Raw genomic sequence first — 22,672 nt, forward strand, 5'->3', positions numbered from 1 at the left:
GCGTTGGCCAGTTCTCATGGTGAAAATGTCAAAATGGGTCATTATACACGCTCAACTTATTTAAAAATGAATCCATTAAAAAACAACAAAAAACAAATGCGCACTTGACAGAGCCGCTTTATTTTGAAAATGTGGGTCAGACACGCATGCGCAGTCGATATTTCCGTGCTGGCGCTGGACCACATTAAACTAGGATAAAGGTGAGCAGCAGCAGTGGCTCTGCACCGCAGGACACTTGTTCTGGAAGACAACGGGATTATTCCTTCTGCACTTTCGTGCGTGTCCGAATCATACGGCCGCCCATTAAGAGGGTAAGATCTAGAAGCAACTGGCAGTACGTGTGACTCCGTGTATCCGAAATAGTGTTGTATATGGTGCAAAGTTGTCCCTCAATTCACTTGCCAGCTAAGCTGCATTTTGCTATTATAACGGAGGTTGATATTAAAAATACAGAGTTGTCCAACTTCAATGACTGAAACAACAGTTTAAAGCGTTTAAATGGCCGTTCAACGTCGGATAGTAACCCGACGCTGCATAAGTAAACATATCTTTTCTTGTCTAATTCGATTGCACAGCCCCAAATACTATGCACAGCTTTTAATTTAAATATATTTAAATAATTTGTTCGCCCTTTCAAATAAACACGGCGTAAATAAGATCAACACTTGAGCTAGCCTTCCGTGATGACAGAATCTGGGAAAAGTGGCCCATAAAAATCTGAAATTGAGCCCCATTTTACTTATGCAATAGTATTTATATTAGAATGTTCGTACCATTCAGTGAGTGCGCATTTCAACTTGCCCTTTGCCTCTGCCGGTGTGCTGATAGTGGTGAGTACAAAATACACTTGCTTGGATTTGAATTGTTAACATTTGTCTTTTAAATACGTTTTCCCTCATTGTCAGAGCTATATTCAGCTCCAACTATTATCGTTGATCTCCTCTATTAGTCTAGTTCATGGATTTGTTGCCACCAAAAAAAAAAGGGTCATACACTCTAATATTTGGTTGGACCGCCTTTAGCTTTGACTACAGCACACATTCGCTGTGGCATTGTGTCGATAAGCTTCTGCAGGAGTCACAAGATTTATTTCCATCCAGTGTTGCATGGATTTCTCACCAAGCTCTTGCATGGATGATGGTAGAGTCTGACCGCAGCGCAAGGCCTTCTCCAGCACATCCCAAAGATTCTCAATGGGGTTCAGGTCTGGACTCTGTGGTGGCCAGTCCATGTCTCATGCTCCCTGAACCAGTCTTTCACAATTTGAGCCTGATGAATCCTGGCTCTGTCATCTTGGAATATGACCGTGCCATCAGGGAAGAAAAAAAAAATTCCTTTGAGGGAATAACCTGGTCATTCAGTATATTCAGGGTGTCAGCTGACCTCATTCTTTGAGCACAGAATGTTGCTAAACCGAGACCTGACCAACTGCAGCAACCCCAGATCCAGGATCCGACTTTTTTTTTTTTAGGCAGTGTATTTCGAATATAGGACCATTCAGTATTTAAAATTCAATATGAACTTTTTAATGTTGTTTACTCTGATATTTGATAGAATTGGTGGAGTGTCTTGTTAGTCCAACTGTAGACAGGAAGTGCATAACTCTGACAGTGTCACGTGGCCAGTATGTGATTTACTTACATTATTTAACAATCTGATGTGCTTTTGTTTCTCAGGACTTTGAAATGGCAAGTCTTTTGTCCGAGGCCAAACCTGAAACGACCTTCCAGTACCAGAGCATCTTGCCACCTCTGCCTGTGCCTCCATTAGAGAGCAGTATTTCTAAATACCTGGATGCTGGTAAGAGCCTTGTGGATTATACTTTTCACAGACCTTAAATTGATTGAAACTTAAGATAAGAATTTCTTCTTAACTGTGTGAAATAATCCAGAAACATCACGAAGTTGTTGATGTGATTCTCCTCTTTTCTTCTAGTTCGGCCATTTGCATCTGAGGATGAATTTAAGGCTACTTTGGAGATTGCTAGAAAGTTCAAGGATGGCGTCGGCAAAGATTTGCACCAGAAACTCCTTGAAAGAGCCAAAACGAAGCGCAACTGGGTTTGTGACTCCTCAACTTTTCCTCCACTTTCTTTCTTCTGCAGTGATGAATTTACTATTCTCCACTAGCTGGAAGAGTGGTGGTTAGACACAGCCTATCTGGAAGTCCGCTCCCCCTCCCAGCTGTCTGTGAACTTTGGTGGACCGGCTCCCTACCTGGAACACTGCTGGCCTCCTGAGGAAGGAACACAACTGCAAAGAACCAGCATCAGCACCTGGCACACGCTGCAGTACTGGAATCTGATCCACAAGTACATTAGCACTCAACAAGTTTGGTCCTGAACTTGTTCATGCGTTTAAATATTCATTTTTTTTCTAGGGAGAAACTGGTGACCCAAAAATCTGGTAAAACAGCCTTGGACATGGACCAGTTCAGAATGCTTTTCTGCACCTGTAAAGTACCTGGAGTAGACAAGGATGTCATTTATAACTACTTTAAGACAGGTATAAGGTTTCACATCGAACACGCCTGATTCTTCATGATCTTCATCAGCTGGTTTTAAACGCTCTGTTTCCTCCGGTGTCTCAGCGCGAGAGGGTTCGTGTCCTTCACACTTGATTGTCATGTGTCGTGGACGGATCTTCACTTTTAATGCCGTTGTTGATGGTCAGATCCTGACGCCTCCAGAGCTTTTGAGGTCAGTCAAATCGTAGCGTCATCAATAACGTCGACAACAAAAATTCGTCAACGTCAATATCTGTGCGTCTATGTGTCGTGTTGCTGTTGGGGCTGCAGGATGGGCATCGAGACCTGGTTGTTATTCAGAAGCAGTGAGAGAATATCGCCTTCTCTGGAATCATTAAGATATGTCACTTTCTGTTCCTTTAATTGGTTCCTGACTGAGGTCCGACTCCAACTGGCCACTGTCGCTGCGCCCCCCTAGGCTCCACGTCACCACCTCCGACTGACTGCCTCTGTCACAGTCACGGAGGAGTTTGAGCGGCGACGGGTCGTAGTTCAAAAGTGGTTTCAGGCTTCATTTGTTTGCGAAGATAACGCATCTCAAGGATGAGCAAACCCCTTTGACACCATGGTAGAATGATGAAAGAGTGTTCCATGTTTGGTCTGTGACGCCACACACCCTCTGGCTAACGGCTAGCGTGTCGGTTTGCACGGAGCTAACTTGTTGTATGTTGTAGATGTGGTGAAGTGTCCTCTGTGTCTCTCCTCCTCCTAATAATAACCAGAACTGAACTAGGGAGCTACACTGAACACATCACTTTAGATTATTATTCATATAAGACTTTTTGATGTGCATGTTGATCAGATATTTTATATGAGATACATATATGAAATTCTTCTCAAGGTCCAATAAAGGCCTCCGTTTTAAAGAACTGGAGCTGTCTGTCAACTGTTTCATGCGTCATGCTTCGCAGGGTTGTTATGCACATGTTAGTTGCAGCCCTAGTCTCGTTCAGTGTTGCAATGCTTGCACTGCTGCACCGATGGGTGAGACAGTATCTCTTAGCTCCAGAAAACACAGAGTCCTCAGACGTCCTGGGGAGGACCCAGGCCAATACCCTTCTCCTGTGTTGTCAGATGCAGAGGTCAAAGCACAAGTGTCAACCTGACAAGACATTGCACATGCCTCACAAACGCTTTACTATATAGTTCAAGTAAATGATGTGCTCCGATCATGTAAATACAAGGTGAGGATGGTTACAGTCTGTGATGGGGCAAGCTTTCAGGAAATTCCTCTCAACTAAAAGAGAATAATGAAGTGTAGTTCAAGGAATTTCTTGTCCATTAAGCTATAGTCTGTTTACTCAATACAAAATAATAATGTCTCAATAACCGTTTCTCCGATGTTTGCTTCGTGTGTGTGCTTCAGTTTGACTCCCATTTCTGAATAATCCCAGCACAAAACAATGCATACACACTTGAACAACATTTTTTGTCTGTTGTTTTTGTGTTTCTGTTTAAGAGCACGCTCAGTCGGAGCAAATTAAGTTCCTGACCTAACAGACACGCTTTGTTGTCACAAACGTTGCCACAAGGCAGAAATGTTTGTTTTTGTCATGTGTCTAGTAATGCATGATTGAAAGGTGTTTGGCAACGGATGCCCTGGCAGACGGGTGGATCTCGACAGACTAGAAAAGTTAAAAGTAGATCCCATGATTAAAAAAAAAAAAAAAAGTTTGTCACTCCCGGTTAATGAACTGCAATGAAGGTGTTTAGAAATCTCCTAGAGTTGTTGACCTTGACATATGGATTGTTGAAATCCTTGCAGTACCAACCTGTTTGAGTTGACATCGTGACTGTTTTGTATGCAGACAACTGCGCTACATTAAGGAGTACTGTGACGACCTTCCGGTGGGAGAAGGAGTGGCTGCTCTCACCACTGAGGAAAGGACTCGCTGGGCCAAGGTGATGCTGCCGAATGTCGAAACAGAATAAAGCTTTAGTGAAGTCAGTGTATGAAAAGTGAATATGTGTGTGGTTTTCTGTCTCTGTCAGGCCAGGGAGCACCTGATAAGCATCGATCCACACAATGAAGCTCTGCTGGAGACCATTCAGAGCAGCCTCTTTGTCATTTCTCTGGATGACTCCAAACCTTACTCCAGTCCAGATAACTACACCAATGTAAGAGCTGCCAAGTCATTCCCATTTTCTTCTCTGAGTAAATGATGCATTGTTTGGAGTGCAGTTGACTCTGGAGGCTCTGACTGGGAACCCGACCAATCGCTGGGGTGACAAATCCTACAACGCCCTGAGCTTCTCTGATGGCACAATGGGATCCACCTGTGATGTAGGTGCATCAAAATGCTGTGTATTTTCCAGATGAAAATGTCACTAAAATAAAGTTGTAATGGGCCAGCACGCTCCCTACGACGCCATGGTTCTGGTGTCCATGTGCTGGTATGTGGACCAGCAGCTGAAAGCCACGGATGGAAAGTGGCAGGTAAACAGAACTCTCTTTGTAGTACTCATTTAAAGGTGTAACTCCAGTGTAAATTCATTTGTAAAGGGCTCTGACGTTGTGAGGCCAATGGCTTTTCCTGAGGAGCTGGTTTTTACTGTGGACCAAAGAGTCCAGAGCGACATCAGCCATGCCAAAGAGCAGTACTACAAGTCTGTAAGTGTGTTCTATTTAGCACAATATCCATTGTCACAGACAGTGTTACTGATAGTTTCCTCTTTCAGGCTCAGGATCTGCAGGTGTTGTGTTACGCCTTCACTGCTTTTGGGAAGTCTGCCATCCGACAAAGAAAACTGCATCCAGATACATTCATCCAGCTGGCCATGCAGCTGGCCTACTATAGAATCTACAAAAAGTGTGTATCAACCCATAGTCCTTCACCGCACTTTCAAAACTATAGTAAAGATAAGCCCTGCCCATTGCGACTCCCATGAAGACAGGAATTGCAGTTCACCCCAAATCAGGTGTGCGATGTGGCATTATATTTGCCACAAATGTCACAAATACAATTCAGCCTGTCGACTCACACTAGTGTGTGTGTGGTCCGCTTACTGTATTTGCCACGTAAATGAACTAGCATTTTTACTTCTTGTGTTGGGTGGCAGCACTGTGTTGCCAGTCTAGTTGGAGACTCTCTCATCTGCGCTCCGAGAGAAATCGCATGTGGTGCGAGTCGCCGCAACCCTGTCACTTTGGTTTTAATGTGAAATGTGGCTACTAGAAGAGTCTACACGAAAGATGCACCTTGTTTTTGTTTTTTTCCTCAATCGTTGCATTGTTTTATTTTGTTGTTTTATATTTATATTACGCAACAATTTTCCCAGAAACACAGTCATTGCAGTGATTGAATAACATGAATCTTATTATTATTATTATTCCAGACCAGGAAGTTGTTATGAAACGGCGATGACTCGGAAGTTCTACCACGGCAGGACGGAGACGATGAGGCCGTGCACAACGGAAGCTGTGAGCTGGTGTAAAATGATGACCGACCCCACGAGCAGCGTGAGTGTTTGGAGCTTGTGTGGTGTGAGGTGAAAATGAAAGTGAATGAATCATTTGTTATGTGACAGACGGAGGAGAGAAGACGTGCCATGAAGCTGGCGTTCGACACGCACAACAGACTGATGGCCGAAGCTCAGAATGGACAAGGTCTGAGTTTCATTTGGCTCCAGAAGGCTCAAACTAAGTTTAAGATAGTTTGAGATTAAGATATGAATGTCAACATCTAGGGTTATTTTCAACGTGTCAAACTGAACCTGTGCAGGTTTTGATCGCCATCTTCTAGGACTGTATTTGATTGCCAAAGAGGAAGGGATCCCCACTCCGGACCTCTTCATGGATCCGCTCTACGCCAGGAGGTAACTTCCCTTGGTTCTTTTTCATCTGGCCCTCTCTTAAAATGAGCTTTATCTTTGGACGTGACAGCAATTTAGCACAATCTATTAACTTTTGCTCCGAAATGTATTCTCTATCTCAAGGGTTCTTAACCTTATTGATCTCGGAACCCACCTTTTCCGGAACAAATGGGCCCGAGGCCCATTCAAGCTACAGAACTTATTCATTACGGTGACTTTATTTGTGATCAATAACCATATTCAATCTATGTAAACAGACCAAAACCTTGTGAAATGACATGAAACCATGTGATCATCACAACAATGTAGTTGTCATTGAAAAGTCCAACCAGCAGCAAGTCATACTCATCAAATCTACTAGAGAAAAAAGTACATTTGACACAAACTGTTTAGAAAATTGATAGAATTGTATGTCATAAGTAAAATTCTGAATACATTTTTTGTGATAAAACAATGTCAAAACATCATAAAATAATATATTATTTTATAATCAAAATTATTTATAATCAATATTATAATCAAAATAAGCGAAAGAAGATATAAGTAAAGTGTAAATGAAAGCTAGCTGACAAGTCCAACCCCCACAATCCTTTGCTGCAGCCCGTGTTCTGTTGCTGTATCGCTGCAATGACGGTGTTTCACCACTTGGTGGCATACTTACAATGGTGTGTCATTTCGGTTGACTGCCGTAGGAGCCCTTCTATGAAAATGACAAGTCACCTGATGGTCCCATATTTCAAGCCAGGTTTACCCCAGGGACATTTTCTTATCTTAATTGTTTGCTCAGGCAGTGTAAACGTTGCATCCACCTGGCTGTTGTTCCTCATTTTTGCAGGCGATAAGCTCTTGTTAATAGAGGTCAGTACCTTTAATAATAGTGGTAGAAAAGTAGTCTTGAGGCCATGACTTTACACTTTTGGAGGGGTGTTGTGTGGTGTGATCAGACCAAAATATGAGGACGATGAACCTAAATTCAGATCGGAAACATGAATCATTGTTGTGAGGAGTTTTTATATTTTTTAGTTTTTATATTTGATTCTCTGAACTTCTCTGGAGAGAGCAAGACTTGGCTTTCAGTGTCACTCTTAGAACCTGGGCCATTAAGTGATGCTCAGAATGAAACCATTGTTTGCAGCGGTGGTGGTGGAAACTTCGTGCTGTCGTCCAGTCTGGTGGGCTACACCACGGTGCTGGGGGCTGTTGCTCCCATGGTGCCTCATGGCTACGGCTTCTTCTACCGCATCGGAGTCGACCGGTAAGAGGACTGGGGTGTGCTGGCCGTTTCCATGTGACGTGTAAGCTATGCCTCATTTACCCTCCTGCAGAATCGTAGTTTCTCTCTCCGCCTGGAAGTCGAACCGCCAGACGGACGCAGTGATACTGTTCAACAACTTCTCCAGCAGCATGCATGAGATGCTTCATCTGGCCACCACCTCTCAGCTGTAACGCATCACACCTGAGATCAGTTCTCAGCACCGATCAATGCAAAGCTACCTTACACAGTAGAAAGCTCATTCCTTACATGTTCATATTGTATCTGGAATTTTAATGAATCCATTACTGGGTCTTGGTTTTCTTGAATGTAATCCAGTGTCATTTAAAAAGGAGGAATAAAGTGGATTGTAGAAGAGGAAGACTGTCGTTGAGGTTGGTGTGTGTGTGTGGCCCTTGCATTAGATTAATCTGATGAGCGAACAGTCTGCAGTGGGGCCCCGGGCTCTTCAGCGCTGACGTCTGATTCAGAAGGAGATATTAAATCTATTTGCGCTCCTGCTTTCAGCAAATATACTTTGCTGGATTTGTTACCTGCTTGAGGGGAAACGTGGCTGTGAGTCAGGGCCAACAGCTGTGGAGCTACTCCTCCCTCCACAAACATAAACTCATGAATAGATTTGAATTCTTTATTTATTTTTTCTAACTCCTTTTATTGTACTATAGGATTCATGTTATAAGTACATAAGCATTCACAACACAAAACACACATACAAAAGGTAGTAAATGAAATAAAACAGATGTAAACATTTAGTACAGTAATGTTACAATTGATCATAAAATAGAATATAACATTTTATTCTTTCATGAGAACGTTTAGAACATTTGTCAGGTCTCAGAATGCTCTGCTATTCCTATGATAATATGAGTGAGTGTCTCAAGGGCAACTATGTGATGTCATTTTCTTCAACCACATGTTATATAGATGCATGTCAGTTTTTCATTCATTCATCATTTTAATATCAGGAGTTTTAATTATCGGATTGAATCTTTCTTCTTTATTCAAAAACAAAATGGATGACTTGGAATGAAAGATATTGTAACCAGAAAATTGGCCAAGCGTCACAATTTGACTCAGTAAGTTTGGAATGCTCTCTGATAATTTTGTCAAGAGTATAATATCATCAGCATATAATGATATTTTATGTATGTATGTCTTGCCAAATGGATTCCCGTTATGTCAGTCTGAGATCTTATGATAGCAAGCAGCTCTACAGCTGTAATGGAAATGGTTTAGAAACCAAACTACTTATTACAATATAGCGGTATCTTTACATTTTCATGCATTATATTAAGGACTCTTCTGGTATTATGAAATTCTATCATTGGCGAACAAAACCAAACAAGACATTTTATGTGAATGTCTAACCTTTTTGCCAATACATTTATTTGTAAGGAGTTTTTTCCTTCCATTTCATTTTTGGTGACTTGTTTTTAGTCTCAGCAGGTGTCTGACTGAAGGAAAGACTGTCAGAGTGCAGTCACAAAGTATGTTGGAAGTTCAACTAAATGTCCTGCAATACATTTTTCAATAGTTGGCCGGAGCTTCCAGGATCTGAAGAATCAGTGGCCGGTAGGTTTGTAATTACTCTTCATTACACTCAAACTGACGGGTCAACTTACCGAGTCAAGACCAGCCAGACCCCCGACATCTTGCAGCTTAGCCTGCTGTCTACCTGCAGCTCGACTGCATTCCTTCTTCCAGTCCGCACCTGCTGTGCTCCTCTTCCCAGGAGTTTTGAAACGTTCAGTCATGTTAGTAACTACTTGGTCCAAACAAGACACTTTCAAATCACTTACAAACATGTACATATTTTATTTCCCCCATTCTTTCAGTACAGTTATAAATATTTAATAACAAAAGGGAAGTCACAGATTGCAGACAACATGATAAAATTGCACACACCATTCAAGTATTGACTGCAGATCTTGGTCAGTAATAACAGAAAAAGTATGTGAAGCTATGATTTCTTTGGTCGACTCTTGAATCATTCATGCAGCAGTTCCACTGACAACAAGTGAGGAGACATGTTTGCCTTCTCCAGCCACTGTAATGCAGAGTTTATATCCCGAGGCTCAGTGTTGAATCAATAGTGAAGGAGGCACAGATCAGTGAGCTCCTCCCATCTGTGTGGTGACCAGCAAGTGGTACACGCCCTTCTTGGCCAGCAGCTGCTGATGTGTGCCCAGTTCCACCACCACTCCTCCCTGGATGACAGCGATGCGGTCGGCGTTTTGGATGGTCGACAGGCGGTGGGCCACGATGATGCACGTCCTGCCTTTGCTGGCTTGATCTAAGGCTTCCTGCACCACCTGCCAACCAAGAGACGGAAACAGGCTGAATGTGTTGTAGAAACCAGGGATTATTATTTGTATTTATTTTACGCCCACTTGCGAAATTGTTCTAGGACCGTGTAGGTGAACTGCACTCACCTTCTCGCTCTCAGTGTCCAGTGCTGATGTGGCCTCATCCAGCAACAACAGTTTTGGGTTCCGGAGAATAGCTCGAGCAATAGCGACGCGCTGCTTCTGACCCCCGGAGAGCTGCGCCCCTTTGTCTCCTGCCAGAGTGCTGTACTTCTACTCAAACAGACAAACAGTTACTTTGCATCCAGCAACAATGACACCGTCTTTCGCATCCTTGACACCCACTGGCTTTGCCTCAAGTGTTGGGATTATGACACCTATACATGGGAATATCCTGATACAGGAGAGGCAATATAATATATTGCGATGCTTTAAATACAACGATACATTCTAATATTTGTTAAGTACTGTAATTTCCGGACTATAGAGTGCACCAGAATATTAGCCACACCCACAAAATTTAAGAAAGAAAACAGATCTTGTTCATACATAAACTGCAGCGTTATATAAGCCGCGGGTGCAGTGGTGCTGTCTGCACCGTAGAAAGGTCAGGGTTCGGGTTAGGGTTAGGCTAAAAAAATGCATGAGGACCACTTCTAAACTAGTTTTGAAAACAGGGTCCTGCATGGAGACTGACTCATGAAACAAAATCTACAATGTTCTGAACTTGAAACATGAACTTGTCACATCTTTAAAGCACCCAAAATGTGCCGTTTTCGCCTGCATGTCTGAAGTTCTGACACCATAGCTGGTCTCAGCTGCTTCTTCGGTCTCAGTCTCCGGTCCTCCAGGAGATCGGCTCTGTTGCCAGAGCTGCAGGCACGTGGGCGAAAACACAGTATTTTGACCACTTTGAGGTGAATAAAACCCCTGTGATGTCATCGGTTTGATGTGACAAGGCTCAATATTTTGGCAGCATGATGCTCTTTAGCCTGGAAAAATCCATATATTAGCCGTGCCATTGTATAAGCCACAGGGTTCAGACTGCTAGAAAAAAGTAGCAGCTTATAGTCCGGAAACTACAGTATAAAAGAACGCCATGGTGATGATCTTATCCCTTCTTATCCCATCTTATCTAATGCTGATGTTTCAACTGGGATATGAACCCTCGCATGATCTCACTGTTCAAAACAAGGTGCTGAAGCCGGAAGTCGAGTTAAAAACACAAGCCTATGCATGTATTTATTTAATAAACATCAATGCAATGGACTTAAAATATCATACAGGCTCACGATATGAATATTTTCTCACATCCTTTTCGCCTTACTGTGGCCAATACCAGAACTTCGGCACGTTCTAATTTGGAGTAAACGTTCCAGTCGTTTCCTGCTCAGCACAATGGACAAGAGAAGCTTATCCTTCACAATAGCGAGGAAATCCTCAGATCAGCAAACCTTCGTCCAGTCATTCTTTTCATCACCCCGACTTGAATGAACGCGTATCACTAAGTACAGGTGCTCATCAAATGAATGAACTTTTCCGTCACCACCCAGCCTCCCTTTAAATCCTATTGTACACTGACATGGAAGAGCTCTGATGGTGATGCTAGGAGCATGTTTGTCTATCAGAATCCCATAAAGGGAAATGATTCCACGGAGCACATAGGAAAACCACCTACGAATGTTGATGAAGATTACCCGCTGCAGAGAATCCACCACTTGAGCAAACAACCCCCAACTTCAGGCAACTTATATTTAATCAGAAGAACTGAATAATGCAGGTTAATTTGTTTGTTTCAGGGTAAACATGAGACCTACGACGACTCGAGCTAGGATCAACTGTAGATGCCTTAAAAAAACGTATCACACTTAACAGGAAACTTTTGTGTTTCTACTTCAACCTTTTCTTTCCATTAAGTTCAACAATGTGTTGATGGATTGATTTGGAAAATAGAAAATGATATTCACCTGTGGCAGGCCTTCTATGAACCCGTGGATGTTGGCTGCTTTGGCGGCTGCCACGATCTCATCCATCCGTACTTCGCGGGTGTTGTCTCCATAGGCGATGTTATCGGCCAGTGAGCAGTCGAACAGGATGGGTTCCTGGGACACGATCCCGATTTGGGCCCTCAGCCACTGGATGTTCAGTGCTTTGACGTCAGTCTTGTCAAGCAGCTGAATGACAAGTATGACAATTAAATAGATGTAACACAAAAATATAGAAGCAAGTAAATGCTCAGATCAGTGAGCTATTCTAGTTTGGTGCTATAAATCCTGAGAATAATCATTGACTAGACATATCTCAAGGTCTCCGAACCATCTGCCAGTGTGTTAACGCAGCCATAAACCTTTGAAGAGTAACTTATTACAGTGGGTAAGAAGTCGCACGTGTACCACATGCGCCTGTTGCCGTACCACTTTCCCTCCTAAGGGGTCGTAGAATCTCTCCAGGAGTTGGATGGTGGTGCTTTTTCCACAGCCACTGCTGCCCACCAAGGCCAGAGTCTCCCCCTTCCTCACGTGTAGATTCAGTCCTTGGAGGATAGGTATGTCAGGGCGCGAAGGGTAGTTAAACCTCACGTCCTCAAACACCAGGCTGCCATCAAAATTGTCCTGTGGGTGCAGTGGACAAGAGAAGCTCAAGTCATCCGTGAGATTATCGTGAGGAGACATGTCTTCAGTACCGGCGACTCTCCTTCCACGGAGAGGTTGTTGATACCAGGCTGTCTGTTTATCAGCACGGTGATATGCTCTGCTGACGTTTTGGCTTTTGCGTAGTTGGGAGTGAAGGAGTTGACCTCTCCGAGAGCCATGGCTCCAAACATGACTGCTGAGACCACGCTGCAGAACCACAGACAGGAATGTGTTATGTGTGAAGGGATTATGCAAGGCGGTGATAAGAGCAAAGGTAATGTAACAAGGTGAGCGACCACCTGACTTGGCTATAAACTTCTACGAGACAATGCTGCAAGAAAGGCAAGTTTAATAGAGAGAACCCAGTCGCACTTGTGTACAGCACCTCACGTGGCAACGCTCTTTTTTTTTTCTCCACATTTCTTGATATCTCACTGTGACCACACACCACATCTGATAGTGACAATGCGACCAGCCATACAGAAGGATAGAGGCTCCCAGTGACACTGAGTGGATCTCCAACAAGGATTATTTTAATGCTAATAGATAGCAACATCAGGTGAAGCAAAATGACCAATGAGGCCCAGCCTCACCAAGACACTGCCTCCACCCCCAGTCACTTTAAACCCCTTGTGTAGTGTTCAGTTATTAACAGAAAATTGCTTAGCGCACAAAGATTTAAATGTGCTTCACAAATTTCACGTCTAAGTGAGAGAATTTGTTTTTATGTTTACTCCGATGTATATTAGAATCAGGACCAGGTTTATCAGTTATAATCCAACATTGTTTCAGGAGATGTTCATCAGTCTAACAGAAAGCTAAGGTGTAAACAGGTAGGTGGGTGATGGCACATACAGTGTGCTTGTTGTGTTGCTACAGAAGGTAGAGACGGGTGTTTGAATGAGCAGGGTCTGGGTAAGGTGAGGTGACCGGAGTAAGAACAAATTAATATTGTAAAAAAATGAAATAAGAGTCTTGATAGTGTCGGGATTTTGCGGTCAGCCATGATTGTTTAAATGCACCCCATATATCAGATTCTTTGATGCATTTCCGCTAAACTGCAGATGGGGGTAATGCTCATTGGCAGACCAAAAAGCTGGTGGTGTTGCAGTTAGACGAATAAGAAGTCACATTCCTTCATAATAGCCTGCTGTGATCATGAGAGGTAATGAAGGCTCCATGTGATCGGTGCAGACTGGTTTTCACACTGGATTTTCAACCTTCATTATGCTTGTGCTATCTTTAACTAATAATGTTTGATGATCAGGCGTGACAAAAAAAATAAGAAAAAAAAGTGGTTGGAGTGAATTACATAATAAAAGAGAAAAATAGTCGAACTTACAGGAAAACACCTTCCACGTCCATTCTGCCTTCCTCAATAAGCCACGCCCCAAAACGGAACACAGCAGCATAACCGAAGTATAAGATGCACTGGGAGAAGCCAAACGCCATGCCTTGCACGTGTGACTTTCTTTTGGCGTTTCTGAAAACAGAAGACAAGTAAACATGGATTACACACATGACTAGTTGGAGAATAGGCTTGGGGAACTTTTCATACTTGTATGGAACCTTGAGGTTTTCCTGATACAAGGTCTCAAACTTATGTTCCCTTGTGAGAGAGACCACTGTCCGAATGTTCTCGATCGCCTCGGTCGCTATCTAGACAAAAGAGGGCAGCATTAGCACTTCAGCCACAATGAGGTCAGGCTGAAGTAGCGTTACCTTGCCAGCCTTCTCCAGCTCCTTCTTGTCTTTAGAAGCATCTCCTGAAATGACCTTCATCTGTATCGCTCCTGCCATTGCCATAAAGGGCACAATGGCCAAGAGAAGAAGGGTCAGCTCCCAACCGTACACGAACGCAATGATGACACCAGTGCCAAGGTTAGCAACATTCTGGGCTGTCGTGGCCAGTCGGATTCCTGTGGCCTGGGAACATGTTTACTGGAGTCATTCATCTGCAGTAAATTGAGCGGAAGGTTTGGTTTGGGCTTGTATCTTACTCCTTGAACTTGAGCGGCATCTGTGGCCAATCTGGTGGTCAGAGCTCCAACACTGTTTTTGTGATTGTCGAACCATGTGAGGTCCTGCATGCAAAAAGAGATCAGGGTGGCCGAACTTAACGCTACTCTTCATTCGTTTCGGATGGCTTACCTGTCTCATCATGGACTTGAAGGCGCCGAGTCTCAGTTTCAAGGTCAGAATCTCTCCAGATTTACCAAAACAGAAGCCCTGGGAGAGATGTCATCAAAATGTGAGATTCTGAAATTTCACTTCAAGAAGGTGAACCTCTTCAATGCCATACCATTAGGTCAGTGAAAAGTTGCTTTCAAATGAAGAAGAAAGATCTACATTTGTCGGACATTACCTGCAGAAACATTGTCACGAACGTAACAAGTCCGACGACCACAAACATGAGTGCGTAAAAATTTGCATTTCTCCTCACAGCTTCGTCATCTGGATTTGCGAACACCTGAGTGGGCAGAAAACAACTTATATTTAGATTAAATAAAATCTTCAATGTACAGCATTCTACACTAAAAGGGACCTACGGCGATGATCTTTGAGAACAGGATGGCGAAAACCGGCTGCATGGCACCATTGATTGTGGCGCAGACAAGTCCAAGTGCAATGTATGGCCACTCGCTGAGGTTGAGGGCCATCACTTGGAAGAAAGACATCGACGGAACATGTTCCTCCTGCAATGATTTAAAGCGGACAGTTAAAGACAAACTTTGGCGGAGAAGATTGTGCAAGAGAAATATCTCACGTCCTCTATCTTGTTATCAGATTCCTCTGCCTCATGCTCCCCCACTGAGGCAGCAAATGAGGAGCCTCTGGTTGTCTTTCTCTTGAGAGGATTGGACAATGAGACAGATAGAGGACTCTTTTCACCCATAGATTGCTCTAGGTCTTCCTCCTCTTCCTCTTTCTGAAATGTCTGTTAGAGAGGAGTGTAGTTTAGAAGGGCAAGTGCCTCCTCATAATTGATCAATCTAGCAAACAGGTTATTACTACCTGCATGGTGACCAGTGTGTAGTAGACCCCCTGCTTCTCCATCAGTTGACTGTGAGTCCCCTGCTCTACCACCACTCCGCTTTCAAAGCCAGCAATGATATCAGCATTTCTGATGGTGGAGAGGCGGTGGGCCACCACGATGGTCGTGCGTCCCTGCCGAACCTGGACAGACAAACTCAGCTGAATGGCACTGTATTGCTCAAGAGAATGAGCGCTTGGCTATGGCATCTCTCACAGGTGAGACATGACATATGTAATAGCTCACGCTGTACACTGACTGGTTAATATTTCAGTTATTAAGAACCAAAAATCAAATGCCATGATCTGGATGCTCCAAAGGATTCTAGAGATACAATTCCACATTTGGATCAGGCACAAAGACATCACAAAATACTGCCTACAGCTTTGATAGTCGTAAACAGAAAAACAAACAAGAAATGGCATCAAAAATGGGCAGCGTAGTTGTATTTTTCTTGTTCTTGTTGTCTTTTATTCATGCAAAAAAGTCTCAGCTTTGCTTTTTACGTCCAGTTATGTCCTTTTTTAGCCATTTTTAAGAGCGTTTCAATGTACACTTCAAGGTGCCACAGATTTAGTGTGGGGAAGGAATAAAAATGTCCAGTTTAACTTGTGAATCTGGAGTAAGGTGTTTTTTTCCTCCCGTTGATTCACGTGTACGCAATAGCGGGCAGTTTTCGACATGCAGAACAAACCTTCTTTCACTGACTGCATACGTAGCGGTAGCAACTTTACTTATTGAGGGGCCTGCAGGTTTCATTAGTAGTATTCATGAGTAGAAATGCTTAGGCTGCCTCAAATGAATTTATGACTACAGTAGTCCTCAGATGAGTCACATGATTTTAAGGAGGTTCTAGCTTTCTGTTGAACTGGAACAGGTTGACTAATCCTGCCCAAAAGACATACATTTGAATTGTGAGTTATCCAAGTAACAGCAGCAAATATATCAGGAAGTTTTACCTTATCGAGTGCTGCTTGCACAACAGTCTCACTTTCAGCATCAAGAGCAGATGTGGCTTCATCCAGAAGTAGGATTTTAGGGTTACGGACCAAAGCTCGTGCAATTGCTATTCTCTGCTTCTGTCCTCCGCTCATTTGAGTCCCTCTGTCACCAACCAGCGTCTCAAATTTCTGCTCAGCAAGAACATTCAGATGATCAGTAGCTGGGTATGAGGGACACACGAGGTGATGTCCTGGACACATACGTCTGGAAGCATCATTATGAAGTCGTAAGCGTTGGCTTCCCGGGCAGCTGTCTCGATCTCCTGCTGCGTCACATCAGTGCGCCCGTAACGGATGTTCTCAGCGATGGTGGTAGCAAAGAGAATGGGCTCCTGACTCACCACTCCGATCATCTCTCTCAAGTAGCGAACGTTGAGGGAGCGGATGTCATGGTTGTCGATGGAAACCTGGACAGCCAATATTTGTTTAACAGCCTTGTTACTGGGAATCGGAAAATGGCACTTACAGATCCTTCCTGGGGATCATAGAACCTCTGCAGTAGCTGGACTGTGGTGCTCTTGCCGCAGCCACTGCTGCCCACCAAGGCAAGCGTCTGCCCACACTTCACAGTCAGAGACATGTTCTTTAATATCTGAAATGCAGGACAGTGCCAGAGTTATTCCCCTGCATACATCCCCTCTACAGCTGGGCATCTTACCTTCACATCTGGCCTCGAAGGATAGGTGAAATCTATGTTCTTGAACTCTATGTTGCCTTTGACACTGTCAGGTTTGTAGCCGGCGTCAGAATAGCTATCAATGTTTGGTGTCTGCAAATAGAAATAGATATTGGTGCGCCGTTTGTCCACAGTGGGATGCAGAAGCTGATTCTTTTCATAACATGAAAGAGACAATGGCAGGAAGGCTGTGAGACCTGCGGGTCCCGCTGTGTTTTGAAGCAAAGCATTCCAGCCTCCAACTGAAAGTCTGCCTGGGTAAACAAACATGGAGAAACAAGGGAATCTAATGTGGATTCCACCTGGTTGGATTGTTTTTGGGTGTTTTCCCCAACACTTCCAGGAGGTAGGAGGAGGAGGTCAATGGAAGTTTTGGTCATTAGAATTTCACCGCATTAAGATGAGAATTAAAAAAAAAAAATAATTAAGAGGTTATTGAATTTTTTGAAGTTGTTTCTTTGCTTTTATTATCTAAAGCAGGGTAACCAAACTGTTCCAGGAAGTGTTTTTGCTCACAGCAGAGCAGGTGTCTTATAATCCTTTGTGCCTGACATTTTTATGTCTTTTTTATGTACTGTTTTTTTGTGTGACACAAAGAAAAAAAAAAAAATAAAAATAAAAAAAAAAAAAAAATATATATATATATATATATATATATATATATATATATATATATATATATATATATATATATATAAAAACTGAATATTATTCATTAAAATAATTTAATTTAACTGCTCGATATGACGATTAATAGGAAATGAGAAAGAGAATCAGAAATAAAATTGGGGGAGAAATAGACCTAGGTCACAGGATTCTGGGTTGCAGAGAAGGAAAAGGGGATAAATGGAAGGAGACTTGAGCATGAACTGGAAGTGTCAGCAGGTATGTGAGAGAGCTCATGACAGTTTGCTTTAGAAAAGCGTTAGAATGGTTAAAGCCATACATTATCAATTATGTGGTAAACTTTGTGTGCTGCTCCACGGGCACTGGACAAGGACTGAATGTTGGGTGAGGTTTGTCCAATACTGAACGCTCCAATCAGCACAACAAAGAAGACCTAATAAAACACCAAGTGTTAGATTCAAACATTCACTTAGCATTTCTCCATAATAAAGGCATACAGTTGCGCTACTTACAGTGAGCAGCTTTCCAATACTGTACTCGTCTTCAAGAATAAGAGTGCTGCCATACCAGAATGCCAAAGCGTAGGACAAATACATCACTAAGTAAGTTGCAGCAACGGTAAGGTTAGTGGAGATGGCTTTCTTAATTCCAACCGCCTTAGCAGATTTAAGGTGCTTTTCATATCTGTGGGCCCAAACAAACACAAACAGGAAAGAGCTGTCAACCAATGCAGTCAGGCAGCATGCATCAGCTGGAGATCAGTAATCACATCAAACGGTCATTCGAGACAAGCAGGAATACGGAATCCGATTAGGAAGCTGTTGTTTTGTGTTGTGTTTGTTCCACACCAGGCGTATTCAAAATTAGACCTCAAATTGCGAATGAAAACAGGATTTGAGATTCAGAAGTCTGACATTGCAGCCCTAAGTCTTCTTTGAATGTGTTGAATCCTGCTGTATTTCAATTTGTGCCTTTGTGTACTTTGTACCTCCCTTTTAGTCACATCTATCCAGGCCTATTTGGACTGACTTGTAGGCTATACCTTAAAATCTCCTTCTCCTGACCGCTGAAGGCGAAGACTGTCCTGATCGCTGAGATCACTTCCTCTGCAACAGCACCTGCTTTGGCGTAAGCAGCTTGCTCTTTAGCAGTGAAAGATGACAGCACCTGATAAAAAACACGCATGTCAATATTATGAAAATTGCACTTCTGAAGCACAGAAAGTCATGATTAGAAGACACACTTGGTCGCGTTACTCACTTTGCTGAAGAGTCCAGCTGTAATGATGAGGAGAGGGCTGACAGCCAGGATGACAAGAGTCAGTTTCCACCCCTTGATCAGTCCGATGACAAAGGAGCCAATAAAGGTGGTAAAAGACATGATCACCATCCCCACCTTGTCTCCAATACCTTCTTGGATCTTAAAAATATCACTGATGCATGAAACACACCATTAATTCACTTAACAGTTTTCATTGTTTTGATCATGTTCTAGATACTCACTCGGTGAGTCTTGTGTTGAGCTCTCCCACCTCGTTGACATCAAACCAGCCGATTTCCTGTCTTATAATGGAGTGGAAGAACCGCTTCCGAATGCGATTGACCTGACGGCCAGCAGCCAGTGACCAGAAGGCAACCTGCATGTAGGCAGCCACCAGTGCTATGGCCCCCATGATGGCATAGTTGATAGCAAATCTAAGAAAAGGTTGTATTAGAATTATGCCGTCAGTGGAGAGCCTCTCTGCATCACACAACAATGGCAGACTTATCTTAGTGTGTCGCTTATGTGTGTGGCACCCCTTCACCCAAAATACAAATGACTTGCAACTTTTGGCTTCAAGTTATTACTCATCATTGGAGACATCAACATTAAAAAATGATTTCTAGCATCGTACCACACCTTTTGCGTCACTTCCAGTTTCCACAACACTTAACAGCTTTTATTATAAACTTCTTCAGAAGCTGTAAACATGATGATACGGTTACACTACAGACCCCTGCAGTCTACAAACTTAACCATTACCGCAACAGTAATGGGATTATCCAACTGCTAATGGCTAATTCCTATTTACATTGCTAGTGTTTTTCAGGACATTGAAGACAAAATTAACTTGATCTTTAAATACTGCAATATGGAGAGATATCCCAGGCTATTAAAGAATTATTCTTAGAACAATATATTAAAGACACTCTACAATTTGTTAGCCATTTTTTATGCTTAAGGGGCAGTTTTTAGCCATTAATAAAACTGCATGCATCATGTAGTGTAAAAAAAAGTTTATTATATGTTTATGGTTTAAAAGCTGAGATGACCCTTGCTCTTACTCTTTATTACAGCTGGCACGGCACGTGTTGGAATGTTTGGGAAGTTAAAAATACACTCGTCTACTGTTTGATTTCAAGAGGCTGGCCACTGCATTCGACTCTGGGAACGTAGTTGGAGATTAAGTCAGTAGATGAGTCCGTGTGTGAAGTGTTTTATTACATTAAGTAAAATGGTAGGTAAATTTAATTTAGTTAAATGTGTGTGTCATCAACAGACGCTATCTTTCAGTTGAACATACATTGATTAAATTACATCAGTATTTACACAAGGGCATTAGTGCTATGCTTTATTCAATGTATTTACTACAAGGTAAAAACATTTCACCTTGCAGGAGATTAAACAGACTAATGAAAGGAAATTCAGTCTGCCCATGCTATAAACAGAGAAAAAGTCTTACCTGTCCATTTCCTCTTGCAAGGTGCTGTTTTTGGAAGGAGCGTTGGTTGCTTCTAAAAAAGTTGCATCTAAAGATTGAATCACAATTGAATTGCAGCCAGTTTTTCTCATGTTTTTATAATATTTATGTGTAACTTAAACTCACTAAGAGGACTTTTCGAGGGTGACGGGTTAGGGGTGGGCATGGCGTCTTTGATAAAGCTGTCAGTCATGTCCCCAAAGACCATAAACAGAATGGGGAGAATCATACCATGACCCATTGCCATCAGCGTACCAATGACCATGAGCAATTTGTCAGTGGTGTCCGCAAATCTGAACTAAAGCATCAAAGAGAAAACATTTATTCAGCAAGGATTACAAGGAAGAACGAATCATTGGGTTATTTATATGCTCTCAGCAGTAACTGGTGGAGTTAACCCAAACAACATGAGGATGTGCAGACCTCCCATCCTCTCAACATTCTTTCAACTCACTCACTTTACAGCAAAACGTAGGAAAATAAAACGAGCACACCAACATAGAAGTAACAAAGAGTTGAAAAGAACTGAACTCACCAGAGCAAGAGGACCGACCATGGGTATCACCTCTTTCTCTTTATTCTTACTTTTCTTGTGAGTTTTCCCTTCATCTTCATCTTCATCTTTCCCCTTACTGGTTAAAATACAAAAGTATTATAAAAGCAACCATTTGTAAAGAATAAACAGTACTTCTGCCTGAATACAAATCGCATACACTAGTGATATATAAAAAGTATCCTTACTTTAAATGTCCACTTTGCTCTTGTTTCCACAGCTTCATTTCCGCCTCATCATTATTCTCCATGTTTGCTGCGGCTTGTAGTGGTGATTCTATCCGAAGTAAAGGTCGAATGCGGAGACAGCAAGTGAGTAAAACCTAGCAAGATGTTGTGACTAGGCGTCCCTCCAGAGAGGACTCACTCCGCCGATGTGTCAATCAAAGTCAAGACCGAAGAACAACTATAAGAGGGGTGTGAAACCCCACCCCTTCACGTGGCTCGACCGCAGAACTACCTTATAATGATCGGGACAGCTGCAATGGCACTGTCTCCTTCCGCCGTGTTCAGTTTAGTAAATGAATGATCCGAACTGTAAACAGCACGGCCATGAGTCTGTGACCACACTGCTTCATCGAGTCACACCATTAAAGGCGTATGCTCCTATTATTTTTTTCAACGTATTTATTCAAATCAACACCAGGAAATGACCTCTCGATGAACTTCTGGGATGAATCTGAAATCCATCTAAAGCACTGTAGTGGTCAGCTAAGAAGGAAAGTGATTGAATAACAGCCGTCTTTTGGCTCAGCTCTTCAGCATTGGTATCACATTGAAATGTACTTCTCAACTTACCAAAATGAGTGTGTCACATCTCTATTCAACACAATAGCGTAGAAATATTCCCCGGGGCTTACAAACTAATTCTGCTTCTGACATGAATTATTTTGTCTAAAGTGTAAAATCCTCCCTATAATTGAGCAGCAAGGCAAATCAATGGCGTCTTTACACCCCTTGCTATCTGGACAGTTTCATATCCACACTGCAAAAGATATAATCTAGATACAGAGATGAAGTCCACGGTCATAATGTGTGTACTTTATTTTTATATTGCAGATGATTGCGTGCATCAGCATGTGATGAGCATTTGTGCCAAAGTTGAAGTAGGCGGTGAGGGTGAGTCAGTTAAAGGTGAATTGCCTTTGTGGTCTTATGTGATTTGACTTTACGTTTTCTTTTTCTTTTACCGATGAGGATCCATTTAATTTCATTTATTTCGCTTATATGTCACTGCAGTGCTGAGATTTAAAGGTCTTTAAATATTGTTCATATGTATTTCCATATTTACTCTGTGATGAGGATAAAGAGATTAAACCCCCAAGATTGTTTCTGTCTTGCTGTTGACAGACTCCTGTCCTGTCTGTCGGTTCTCACGCCTCTTCACTGTCGTGGTTGTCAGCATTTCCTCTGAGGAGAAAGGTGACGTCAGCAGCATGCACTCTTGTGGGTTATATTGCTGCACCAAATGTTTCTGCTGTGAAGCAGATT

General features: G+C 42.6%; 2 protein-coding genes across 2 annotated transcripts; one reads left to right on the plus strand and one right to left on the minus strand.

Moving 5' to 3' along the window:
- The first annotated feature begins 172 nt into the window (after positions 1 to 172).
- Positions 173 to 7,964, plus strand: crot (carnitine O-octanoyltransferase). Its single transcript, XM_053888089.1, has 17 exons — positions 173 to 311; positions 1,677 to 1,800; positions 1,936 to 2,060; positions 2,130 to 2,311; positions 2,380 to 2,504; positions 2,590 to 2,698; positions 4,335 to 4,428; positions 4,519 to 4,644; positions 4,709 to 4,810; positions 4,880 to 4,963; positions 5,030 to 5,137; positions 5,206 to 5,336; positions 5,863 to 5,986; positions 6,055 to 6,133; positions 6,249 to 6,342; positions 7,475 to 7,594; positions 7,665 to 7,964. The coding sequence occupies exons 2-17, from the start codon at positions 1,686 to 1,688 to the stop codon at positions 7,783 to 7,785; spliced, it is 1,839 nt and encodes a 612-aa protein (XP_053744064.1). The 5' UTR covers positions 173 to 311; positions 1,677 to 1,685; the 3' UTR covers positions 7,786 to 7,964.
- Positions 7,965 to 9,416: 1,452 nt separating this feature from the next.
- On the minus strand, positions 9,417 to 21,728 carry abcb4 (ATP-binding cassette, sub-family B (MDR/TAP), member 4). Its single transcript, XM_053887961.1, has 27 exons — positions 21,371 to 21,728; positions 21,165 to 21,261; positions 20,756 to 20,927; positions 20,612 to 20,678; positions 19,392 to 19,583; positions 19,150 to 19,321; positions 18,932 to 19,056; positions 18,402 to 18,573; positions 18,209 to 18,322; positions 17,245 to 17,355; positions 17,053 to 17,178; positions 16,790 to 16,993; positions 16,545 to 16,715; positions 15,567 to 15,728; positions 15,319 to 15,489; positions 15,101 to 15,247; positions 14,917 to 15,021; positions 14,703 to 14,780; positions 14,552 to 14,635; positions 14,274 to 14,477; positions 14,110 to 14,210; positions 13,894 to 14,034; positions 12,602 to 12,758; positions 12,333 to 12,530; positions 11,886 to 12,092; positions 10,045 to 10,191; positions 9,417 to 9,924 (listed from the first exon to the last, which is right to left on the minus strand). The coding sequence occupies exons 1-27, from the start codon at positions 21,430 to 21,432 to the stop codon at positions 9,721 to 9,723; spliced, it is 3,891 nt and encodes a 1,296-aa protein (XP_053743936.1). The 5' UTR covers positions 21,433 to 21,728; the 3' UTR covers positions 9,417 to 9,720.
- Between the last annotated feature and the right edge of the window lie 944 nt (positions 21,729 to 22,672).

Source organism: Synchiropus splendidus, chromosome 15, assembly GCF_027744825.2.
Source record: "Synchiropus splendidus isolate RoL2022-P1 chromosome 15, RoL_Sspl_1.0, whole genome shotgun sequence".
Lineage (NCBI taxonomy): Eukaryota > Metazoa > Chordata > Actinopteri > Syngnathiformes > Callionymidae > Synchiropus > Synchiropus splendidus.